The sequence below is a fragment of the Anabas testudineus genome, chromosome 2 (assembly GCF_900324465.2).
Source record: "Anabas testudineus chromosome 2, fAnaTes1.2, whole genome shotgun sequence".
NCBI classification, from domain to species: Eukaryota; Metazoa; Chordata; class Actinopteri; order Anabantiformes; family Anabantidae; genus Anabas; species Anabas testudineus.
In genome coordinates, this window is record NC_046611.1 from 736,037 (window position 1) to 748,286 (window position 12,250).

Here is a 12,250-nt window from a genome sequence, read left to right on the forward strand (position 1 = left end):
TGCCAGCTGATGAAGAAGCAGGGTTACCTCTGTAAATATGACTCTTACTTAAACCTATTAACTCAGAAATGTATAAAAGTATCATCACATGGGAAAGGTGGGAAGTGCATCAAGTACTGTAATGAAGTACTATTTTTTGGTATTTGTACTATTTGTAGATTCAGTTTTCTGCTATTTAAGAGGTGAATGTATTTTAACTCGACTATATTTACTTTGAATTAGTTGAATCAGTTTAACTTTAAGACTTTGTCCTGTCCTAGTGGGAAATTCCTGAGCAACACAGCACGAGGTAACGTCATTTGAACTGTAACTAGTAAAGAATCAGGGGTCAACACGGCAATAGACAGAACATCGTGGGACGTGGACACAGTCCAACACACATCATCAGAACCAGCTGGAGCAGGAGTGTGGGTGGAGCCGTGCAGTGTGACTAGATGATGAAGCTCACCTGTGGAAAACAAGGAAGCAGCTGCATCTGATGCTGGGTAAGAAACAAACTGCAAAACTCAGGAGGCTTTTTAATCCAGGAAGGTTTATAGAGCTGGACGGACGCCGACCGACCTACAGGCTCACGGTGCTCGTATTAATGAGTACGTTCCAGTTTCTTCTGCTTTTTAAATCACAAATCATCACGTCAGAGGAGAATTAGACTAAGATTAAAAATCGTCTCAGTGTCGACTTCATGGGGCAGCGTGGTTTCCTCTGGTGGTTCATTAGTCACTTTATCCTGCTTCAAGACCCAGCGACAACACGGATCAGCTCCAGAACCCCCACGTGGATAATGGATGGATGGGGGTGTTTTTAAAGTAGTTCAACTCCACCAGAGGCCATCAGTAATTAGATTCTACTAATATACAGTATTCTATGCAGCAGTATTACCACTGTTACTGAAGTACAAGTACAGCGTCTGTGTGTTTGTATATAACGAGCTCATTTACATCTTATTCTGTGGGTGTGTCTAATTACAGGCAGTGCAGCGACACACAGCAACATTTCATATCTGCTTGATTGATTGATGGTTTTTACTGCAGGACCTCCACTCATGCATGCTGGATGTTTCCTCTGTGCTGTCAGCCTTTGATTCTGACACTGAACGAGCTGGAGAGTCATTCACATAAGGTACTGACCGGTTTTCTTACCTGACTTATCCCATTTGATGATCTCAGAAAACTGCTCCACGTTTTCCAGCTGCAACATTCAGCAGTTTTATCTAAAACTGAAATATCTGAATCCTTTTTACCACGGCTAACATGAGCAGATGTTAAAACTGAAACTAGATGTGTTGGTTGGTTAGAAACCAATAAAAGTTATTTATTGGTAAATGACATGGTTTTAAGTAGTTTGGTCTGTGAGATCTAACTCTTAGTTGGTTTTTACTGAGTTAGGCGGTCGGACAGCTGGTTGCTTGTGCTTAAACAGCTCGTTAGCTGCTGTAATGGTTGGTCTGTTTGTAATATGTGGTTGGACAGCGGTCGCTGAGCTGGTTGATGGTTGATCTTTAGGTGTTGGTTCTTGATTCATAAAATAAATACTGACAACTATTCTTCAATACAGGTGAATGTTTAATCATTAATATTAAATTGATCATTGATTGATTGACTAACTGCAACATGAGCTGATCAGTGATTCAACCAATCAACCTTCCTGTGTGTGTTCTTCAGTTACAACACACACACACACACACATTATTGTGAAGCTCCATGGCAACGAAAGAAGCTTAATTGGAGAGAAAAATCTGAGAAAGGTGTAGTGGGTGTAGTGACAGAAAGGAGCGAGCTGATGAAGTATGAATGAGTCGTGATAAGATGTGTTGATGTGTGTGTTTTCTACCTTGGCTGCTTCCTCGTGTCAGCATCACTGACATCAGACAAAACAAACTGAATCTCTGTTTGTTCATATCACAGGTTACATATTAAAAAACGTGACGGGGAACAAATGGATGCAGCTAAGACCTTTAAACCACGACTGGGTTACTGGACACGTCGCCCCCCCCCGGACCAGCGCCACGGTATATTATATATAATATGGTGTTGGCTTCCATCGCCATCACCAGCCTGAGGAGGAAACACACACTTTCATTCATTGTAGTCACACAGTGTGTGTGTGTATTTCCATAACCGTGTGTTTAATAATGTGTAACTGTGTGTGTGTGTGTGTGTGTGTGTGTGTGTGTGTGTGTGTGTGTGTGGCTGCCCAGTGCTGAAGACGATGGATTGAATTGCTAATGTACCACATGGGTGGAGTGTGTGTGTGTCTGTGTGTGTTTGTCAGTGTTTCAGTGTGTGTGTGTGTGTCTGTGTGTGTTTGTCAGTGTTTCAGTGTGTGTGTTTGTCTGTGTGTGTGTGTGTGTGTGTGTGTGTGTTTGTCGGTGTGTGTGTGTGTGTGTGTGTGTTTGTCAGTGTGTGTGTGTGTGTTTGTCAGTGTGTGTGTGTGTGTGTGTGTCGACTGGCTGTTTAGCGAGACGAGCAGCGCTGCTGATGAATATTTAAACAGAGAGAGAGCAGCCATCATTTATTGATGTTGGTGAAGGGAAAGAGGAATAGCCTGTGTGTGTGTGTGTGTGTGTGTGTGTGTGTGTGTGTGTGTGTGTGTGTGTGTGTGTGTGTGTGTCACTGTGCACGTGAAACTGCAGATGTCTGAGTTTGAGTCGACTCGCAGAGATTTGTCGTGGGTTCTTCTCAGGATTCATGTTTAAAACCTCAGTGTTTGTTACCAGCGCGTCACAGCTACTTTCCAACTTCCAGTTCCAAAACCAACACTCCCACAGTCCCTCCCAGTTCAAGACTTGTTATCGCACTGGACCAGTTGGAACTTGCCGAGTTTGAATGAAGCTTAGGAAAAGCTGAATAAGGAAAAACTGCAGCTTCACGATCTGATCGCTCTGCCTCCATCAGTTTCCGTCTTCAGACCTAAATGAGATGAATGTGCGATAGCTCGACTCATGTCGTCCCATCGTATCTGTCCCGTATTTGTCGTCTCGTTGTGTTTCATTCCAAGTTATGGTTTCGTATCCGTATCTCGACTCACGTCATGCTTTGTGTCATCGTGTCTTATCTCCCGTCCTCTGAACTCATGTTGTTGTTCTTCACCTCGCTCACAGACTAATTGCTGCCTCTCTCAGCTCTCATCTTTCAAAGACAGCTGGGGGGGGGGTTGTTTATTGTTTACACGTCAGGAGGGCAGAGGTCAGCAGACGCGACCTCAGAGAGGTGTTGACAGCACGAGCCGAGCAAACACAAAAGAGACCAAGAAAAAAAGGTTCAGAGAAATGCACGAGGGCGAGCGAGGATGTGTCTGCATTGTGTGTGGGAGAGAGAGTGAGGGTTCAGACGGGTGCACATGAGGGCGAGGCAGCATGTGTTTTTATGAGAGAGAGAGAGAGAGAGAGAGAGAGAGAGAGTGAATAATGGAGGAGGGAATCCGACGGTTTCAAGGTTCCCCTCTCCATCTCAGGCTGGTTCACACACACACACACACACACACACACACACACACACACACACACACACACACACACACACACACACACACACACACACACACGTCTACAAACCAGCTTTTTAAAGTGTTTTAATGTTGAAGGATAAAAAACAACGAAATACCAACATACAGTGTTTTTTATTATCATGATAATAACTTTATGAATCCACCTGGGAACAGTGTGTTCAGGGTTCAGTGTCTTGTCCAGGGACACGTCCACGTGTGGCTGGGAACCCAGTATCGAACCATTAAGGGTCAAGAGGAACAGGTGGACTTTCCTGGTTCACTTCAGTTTAGAAATGATCAGATTAATATTAAGAATCATTCATTATGTCAGAGAACACACACTTTCACACTGAGGAAAACTTGATTGTTGGGTTTTCTCTATAATTTTTTGTATAAATATTTTCAGTAATGTCTTAAACCTTAAACTGTAAAGTGCCTTGAGATAACTTCTGTTGTAAATTGGCACTATACAAATAAAATTGAATTGAAATCCCCTCTAGATACAGGATTTACAGTGGCAAGAAAAAGTATGTGAACTCTTTGGGATTACGTAGAGTTTGCATGAATTGGTCATAAAATGTGCTCTGATCTTCATCTTACTCACAACAATACAAAAACACAGTCTGCTGAAAATAATAGTACACAAACATTATATGTTTTTATTGAACATAACATGTAAACATTCACAGTGCAGGGTGGAAAAAGTATGTGAACCCCTAGCCTAATGACTTCTCCAAGAGCTAATTGGAGCATGGAGTGAGCCAACCTTGAGTCCAATCAGTGTGATGATATTGGATGTGTTGCTGAAAGCTGCCCTGCCCTTTAAAAATACACACCAGATTACTGTTTCAGCACTGTTACTACTATCCCTAGGCGTGGTCGTCCTGTAAAGATGACTGCAAGAGCACAGCGCAGAATGCTGAATGAGGGAAAGAAGCATCCTAGAGTGTCAGATAAAGACTTACAGAAGTCTCTCAACATTTTTGTTGACACATCTACAATAAGGAAAACATCAAACAAGAATGGAGTACATGGGAGGACACCACGGAGGAAGCCATTGCTGCCCAAAACAAATTTTGCAGCACGTTTGAAGTTTGCAAAAGAGCACCTGGATGTTCCACAGCACTACTGGCAAAATATTCTGGGGACAGATGAAACCAAAATTGAGTTGTTTGGAAAAAACACACAACACTATGTGTGGAGAAAAAAGGCACAGCACACCAACATCAAAACCTCATCCCGACTGTAAAACATGGTGGAGGGAGCATCATGGTTTGGGGCTGCTTTGCTGCCTCAGGGCCTGGACGGATTGTTGTCATTGATGGAAAAATTAATTCCACAGTTTATCAAGACATTTAGCAGGAAAACGTAAGACTACCTGTCACCAACTGAAGCTCCACAGAGGATGGGTGATGCAACAGGACAATGATCCAAAGCATACAAGTAATTCAACAAAAGAGCAGCTTCAACAGAACAAAATACACCTTCTGGAGTGGCCCAGTCAGAGTCCTGACCTCAATCTGATTGAAATGCTGTGGCATGACCTTAAGAGAGTGATTCAAACCAGACATCCCAAGAATATTACTACACTGAAACAGTTTTGTGAAGAGGAGTGGTCCAAAATTACTCCAGATCGTTGTGCAGGTCTGATCTGCAACTACAGGAAACGTTTGGTTGAAGTTATTGCTGCCAAAGAAGGGTCAACCAGTTATTAAATCCACCCTGTACTGTGAATGTTTACATGTTATGTTCAATAAAAACATATAATGTTTGTGTACTATTATTTTCAGCAGCCTGTGTTTTTGTATTGTTGTGAGTTAGATAAGGATCGAAGAACATTTTATGACCAATTCATGCAAAACTCCACGTAATCCCAAAGGGTTCACATACTTTTTCTTGCCACTGTAGATACACACTTGTTGTTTTAGAGTCACAGCAAAAAGCCCAGAGTCACTGGACGTTGACTGTTTCTCTTTAGCAGACATTCAGCTGCTCCGACTCCACCTGTCGATTCCTCAGTGATGGAGGCTCTAGTCTGTAGCTCTGCTGCAGGTGGACTGAGGATAAAGTAGCTCCAGAAAACCCAGCAGAGTGTAACATCGTCAACAGAAAGTTTGTGTCTTCACAGAGTCTCAGGAACAGGACCGAGGAAAAACAGGATTGTGCACAGAAACACACACACACACACACACAGACACACAACGCAGTGTGTAGTAAATTAGACAGCCTCATTATTCAAATTGACTCGCTGGAGAAACGCTGCACTCGTCTCGTTCATGGCTCAACAGAGAGAGACCCCTCCCCCCCCTCCTGTCACTCACGTTCTCCTTCTCGACCTCCTTCCTCTTCGTCATCTTCTTCCTCTTCTTCTTAGTCCTCTTCTTCCTCTTCATCTTCTTCCTCCCTTTCTCCATCGTTTCCCTTTCCTGTCACAATTTAAGGAGGGGGACGAGGCAGGAATGAACTTAAACAGGATTTATTAAACACACTACAAAAACCAGGGAAACTAAGGCGGGTGTCACCGACACTACAAAAACATGCAGAAACACGAGAACAAAGTAACAACTTAGGGATCAAAGGATGAAGCAAAAACCACTGCACAAGGGCAGGAAAACACTCACGGGGAAAAAACAGGTAACACAGTCCAGAGTTCAGAGGGGGAACAAAGTCCAGGGAATCCAGGGGGGAAGCAGACAGGTCTGAGGAGGACAGGCAGGAACAGGCAGGTTTTGTAGGCACGGGAAACGGGTTGGGAGCGACGCTGAAGACAGGTTGGGAACGACGACGAACTGACAGAGGGGAAAAGGGCTGAGGAGAGTTTTGTAGGGGAAAGTGGGCACAGGTGAGTCCAATGTTCAGCTGATTGCTGTGAGCAGAGGGAGAGAATGGGCTGGTGGGCGGAGTCCAGAGGGAGAGTGAGGTGGAGCAGTGAGGGAAATCCTCAGCTTGGCCTGATGCCAGGCCGAAACGGTGACATTTCCCCCCTCTTCCCTCCCGCATTTGATCTGTCACCCTGTCCTCCCCCTCGTTCTTTTGTTCTTAAATTACATCCTCGTTGTTGCCTCGTTTCTCATCCCGTCGCCAGGGGCTGTCGACAAAAACCGGCGAGCGCGCTAAACCATTTCCCACCATGCATCACTCCACTCACTCACACACATACTTCAGGTGTTGTAGAAATGTGCAGCTGATTGTTGAGGTGTGGAGTAAAATCACCGACATAAAAGACACTTTTGAAAGTTTCAGAATAAACAAAAACATTTTCACTAAGTCTGGATCCAAAGTTCCTCTCGGACACTGACAGTCGGATTCAGATGTATTTGACAGATCGGCGTCACAGATTTGAAATAAAATCTGAATCCACCAAAGAAGAAAACACGCGGCTCGCTGACTCCTGGATTATTTCAGCAGTTTCCTATGTGTTTGGAGTCGTGAGCTGTGTTGACAGGGATGTTTCTTATTGTACCTGTGACACAGTGACGTACGACTGCAGCAGATTAGCTTTACAGCTTATTTGACACCAAAACATGGCTCAGTGGGTTTTAACACTGCGTTTTTGCAGCAGTAGCCTCTCATGGTTGGTCTTCGTGGTCTGGAGGTTTTGTTGCGTGGCAGGACAAGTTGATTGAGAGGAACTTTTTCTCTGCACGAAACCTTCAAAACTTTGCTGCATTAAAGGAAAAAAACTCTGCGTAGAGGCACGGTACCTTAGTCCCTGTTGATCAGTTTACGTCTGAATGTTTTTGGTCATTTGGTTTCTGTTCTAACCTTTTTAGTCGGCACAATGTTTTTTGCCACAGGTGTGATATGAAATGTACATGAAGTGGTTTTCACTGAAGCTACTAAAGCTGCAGCACTTGTTCCCTGACACTGACAACTCTACCTCTGTTTGGTGGATCTGACGCTTTGTATGTTTGTGTTATGCCTCTGCAGACAATCATCTGACATAAAATCACCTTTAGTCGTGGAAATGACAAAACGAACTGAGAGCAGAGAGAGACCAGGATACCAGGAGAGAGACAAGCTGAAGAAAGAGATGGAGGCTAATAGATGGACCGCTCTGCTGCACTGACTGACAAGAAGGCAGCACAGGAAAGGGGAAGACAGAGGAAACAGTAAGTTAAAGATTACCAGACAAAGATGAGTTGTGAGGAGCACACATACTGTAGATACAGGTAGACTTACCTGGGAGGAAACCCTCCACCCTGCACTATAATCCTGACTACCACTGAGACGAGGTGGGTCAGGTGATCGTCACAGACACAAGCCCGACAATGCTGGACAGACACACAGTGTATGAGAGGATCATGGGAATGTTAAAAATGCTGTGTTATCATTATGTTTATGAGAAAAATCAAAGTTTACATTGACACAGGAGACCTGCTGCAGAGACACTGAACTGGAACGAGCAACTCCTCCTCACACTGACTAACATAAAGCTCTATGTGTGTGTTTATTCTGGGTAGACCTACATTTTTACTGGCATCTGCAGAGAAACGTGCAACAACAGTGTCCTCTGCTGGTCATCTTCAGTGAAGCCCCTCTGCAGAATATAAACAGAACAAGTAATGTGGTTTTCTTTTAATTTAAGTACTTGTTTCAGTCTGGAAGTAAATAGTTTATATCTAAGTTTGTAGTATAAACTTTACAGTACATATTAATTGTACACATATTGACATTAAATTAATTGCACATTAATGAATTATTTAAACATAACTATGAAATGTAGAACTCTAGTAGTAGTAGTGAAAAAACATCAATAAATTAGCGCTTGACTCTTAAGTTGGTTATTTAAATTAAACTAGTATTAATCAGTCTATCTATTGAATGATCGTATATATGAAGACAGGCACATTTTTCCCATTTATTATTATTATTATTATTATTATTATATTTCACATTTGCATGCTTGTGTAATGAGATACAAAAATAAAGTGCATCTGATTGCATGTTATTACACGGTTATAATACACGTTATAATACAAGTTATGTGTGTTATTACATGTGCAATGAGATGCAAAAAATATGTATTTCTTTGCATCTGATGATACGTGTTATAACACATTATGACGTGTTATGAGATGTTATAAATGCGTTATTACATTGTTGTTACAGGCGTCTACTAAGATAGGGAAAACATTTTTTTGCATCTCATTACACATGTGCTAAAACGCGTTATTACACACGCCTGTGTTATTACAGGCGTGTAATGAGATGGGGGGAAATTAAAAGCTCAAACGCATCTCATTACGCATTTTTTCACCTTATTTTAAAGGTGTTATGACAGTGTTATGAGATCACATCATTATGTATGTGTTATTACATTGTTATAAATGCGTTATTAGAGGCTTGTAATGAGATTGGGGAGAAAAAAAACACCTTAAAAGAAAGTATTTTTGCACCTCATTACGCATGTGGCATAAGATCGTTTTAAAGGCGTATTACATTGTTATTACAGTGTGTAATGAGATGCGAAAAATAGGCATTTCATTATTTTTTTGCATCTCATTGTTATGAATGCGTTTTATTACTACATGCTTTTAATAAGATGTGAAAAATAAAGCCTCAAAGGCAAGTTTTTTTTTGCATCTCATTACATGTTATTACACTGTTATTAAAGCGTTGTTACACTAGTTATTACATGTGTTATTACACATATTATACATGCAATACTTGCGTGGAAAAATTCTTTTTCATCTCTCATTATGTGTTATAACATGTTAGAAAAGTGTTATTACACTGTCATGTCTTATTACAATGTTACAAATGTGTTATTACGACGTGTTTTTGTCTCTCTCTTTTAGTTGTGTTTCCTCCTCTCTGTCTCCCTCTCTCCATTCTCCTCTGCAGGTATCCTCCTCCTTGGAGCTGTATATCTCCAGAGTCCAGTTACTGGTCCTACCAACCTGTCCAATGTTTTTCTGCTTGTTGTTGTTTTTGTTGCCTGCTGTTCTTTTCTCTCTTCTCTTTCCAATCACCCCAACCGGTCGAGGCAGATGGCCGCCCACTATGAGCCTGGTTCTGCTGGAGGTTTCTTCCTCTAAAGGGAGTTTTACCTCTCCACTGTTGCCTAAAGCTTGTTCAAATGGGATTGTTGGGTTGTCTATACAATTATACTTTGTAAGGTCTTAAATCTTAAGACACTGTAAAGTGCTTTGAGATTACTTCTGTTGGGATTATAAAACTTAATTCTCTGACCTCAACTCTGACTGTGTTGAAGATCAAGAAACAACGCTGGCAACACAATCAACAATCTCAACAATACAGAAAAAGTTTTGTTATCCGTAACCCAGAAAACCCTGGGCATCAAAAGGGTGTCTGTGTCCCTCTGGCACTCCATGTGGCTCTTCCTTCTACCTTCACTGCTGCGTTAGAAGCCATAAGCTCCTCCTGTGAACCTCCTCTGCTTTCACTTCTTCCTCCTGTCGTCCGTGATCGGCACCAAATCACCTGGTTTCAAATCGTGCAGAGGTCCAGTGGCTGTAACTGTCGGTGCAGCTTCGGCCTGTGAGTGAATAACTGAAAGGGAGAGATTTGAGATTTGAACAATACAGCTTCAGCTGAACCCCAGGCATGACAGGATGCAGCTGGTTAGTGTGTTTGTGTGTCGTCATGATACTTTATTTTTATTTACCTTCTAACCTGGAATATCTTCTTTCTTGTTCTTCATTTTTGCCTCTTTCTGCCACAAACTAAATGCTTTCTAAGCTGCTTGAAATTCAATTCAATTTTATTTGTAGAGTGCTTTTTACAATTGACATTGTCACAAAGCAGCTTTACAAAACCAAAGAACAGTACATGAACAGTGTATGTGTATGAATCATAATAATCAGTCCCTGATGAGCAAGCCGAGGGCGACAGTGGCAAGGAAAAACTCCCTGAGAAGGCAACAGGAAGAAACCTTGAGAGGAACCAGACTCAACAGGGAACCCATCCTCATATGGGTGATTACATGCTATGTAGGCAGCAGGCAGTCCAGTATAACAGTTAATGTCTTCAAGTTAATGTGGAGTCCAGTTAGTTAAATGCAGGCAGACTTGTTCCATTCCTGGACTATCGAGCGTTGAGTCGAGACCTCCAAGAAACAGCTGCCGACGTCCGCCGAGGCCGGGACCGACATCATAGTAGCTTGTGACCAATCCAGTCTCCAAACGCATCCCATAGGGCAAACGGTAGATCCAGGCGACGAGATCTCCAGCCAGAAGTTGGGCGTCAGGACGAGTCAGACAGGTCCAGAGGGCAAAGGGTGGAATGACGTGTAGCTCGACAGAGAGACAGGAAGAGGGAAATAGAGAGGTAGAGAGAGAGAAAGAGAGAGATGGCAGTTAGTTGTATTCACAGTCAGATAAAGTTTGAGGCGAATTTATATTTAGTGTAGTGCAGCAGGGACTCCGGCAGGACTAATTATGACAGCCTAACTAAAAGGGTGGGTTCAGAAGGAAACACAGACATGAGGGCGCACTGGGATGTAGAGCAACCAATCACTTCACCATCAACAAACCCGAGTGATCAGTGAGAGTTGGGAAGACAGCATCTAAACATACCAGTTCACCATAATGCTCTACGTCCATGAGTCCTTCCCAGATCTATTTACTCAAATGCTTGACTAAATAGGTAGGTTTTCAGCCTAGACTTAAACACTGAGACTGTGTCTGAGTCCCGAACGCTATTTGGAAGGCTATTCCATAACTTTGGGGCTTTGTAAGAAAAGGCTCTGACCCCAGCTGTAGTTTTTATGATACGAGGTACTGACAAGCAGCCAGCACCCTTTGATCGAAGTAGGCGTGGTGGATCATAAGACACTAGCAGTTCACTTAGATAATGCGGCGCAAGACCATTTAATGCTTTAAATGTCAAAAGTAGTATTTTAAAATCAATGCGAAATTTCACGGGGAGCCAATGAAGTGTAGATAAGATAGGCGTGATGTGATCGTATCTTCTGGTTCTAGTGAGGACTCTCGCTGCTGCATTCTGAACTAACTGAAGCTTGTTTATGCACCTGGTTGAACAGCCAGACAGTAAGGCATTACAGTAGTCCAACCTAGAGGTGATGAAAGCATGGACTAATTTTTCTGCATCATTTAGTGACAAAATATTCCTTATCTTGGCAATATTTCTGAGGTGAAAGAAAGCTGTCCTGGTGATATTATCTACATGAGCTTCAAATGAAAGACTGGAATCTAGAATCACACCAAGGTCTTTGACTGTTGCACTAGATGTAACAGAAAGGCCATCTAGAGTTACGGTGTGATCTAACATCTTGCTTCTAGCTGCAGATGATCCTATAACTAGTACTTCTGTCTTATCAGGATTTAGCAGAAGGAAGTTAATTAGCATCCAGTCTCGTATATCCTTTACACATTGCTCAACTTTATTAAGCTGTTTGATCTCATCTGGTTTTGATGAAACATATAACTGTGTGTCGTCAGCATAACAATGAAAGTTAATACCATGTTTACGGATAATGTTGCCCAGAGGAAGCATGTAGAGGGAAAAAAGCAGTGGGCCTAAAACTGAACCCTGTGGAACACCAAACTCCACTGGAGAGCATGTGGAGTAATCGCCATTTAGATCTACATACTGATAACGATCAGTCAAATAGGACCTAAGCCAGGAGAGGGCCGTTCCCTTAATCCCAACAACATTTTCTAGTCTGTGAAGGAGAATACTGTGGCCAATGGTGTCAAAAGCTGCACTGAGATCGAGTAACACAAGCATAGAGACACTACCCTGATCAGAGGCCAATAGGAGGTCATTTACTACTTTA

The 12,250-nt window shown here is 42.5% G+C and overlaps 1 protein-coding gene across 2 annotated transcripts in view; it reads left to right on the top strand.

Moving 5' to 3' along the window:
• The window catches only part of LOC113163613 (BCL-6 corepressor-like), a 44,762-nt gene extending 36,704 nt beyond the window's left edge, over positions 1 to 8,058 (top strand). Inside the window, exons 14-18 of one of the 2 annotated variants that reach the window (XM_026362362.1) lie at positions 261 to 485; positions 1,032 to 1,119; positions 1,905 to 2,008; positions 7,417 to 7,598; positions 7,950 to 8,058. In XM_026362362.1, the coding sequence (XP_026218147.1) occupies positions 261 to 274 (14 nt within the window). In that variant the 3' untranslated portion in view covers positions 275 to 485; positions 1,032 to 1,119; positions 1,905 to 2,008; positions 7,417 to 7,598; positions 7,950 to 8,058. The remainder of the gene's footprint in view (positions 1 to 260; positions 486 to 1,031; positions 1,120 to 1,904; positions 2,009 to 7,416; positions 7,599 to 7,949) is intronic. The other variant, XM_026362363.1, reaches the window with a different exon arrangement.
• The last annotated feature ends 4,192 nt before the right edge of the window (positions 8,059 to 12,250 follow it).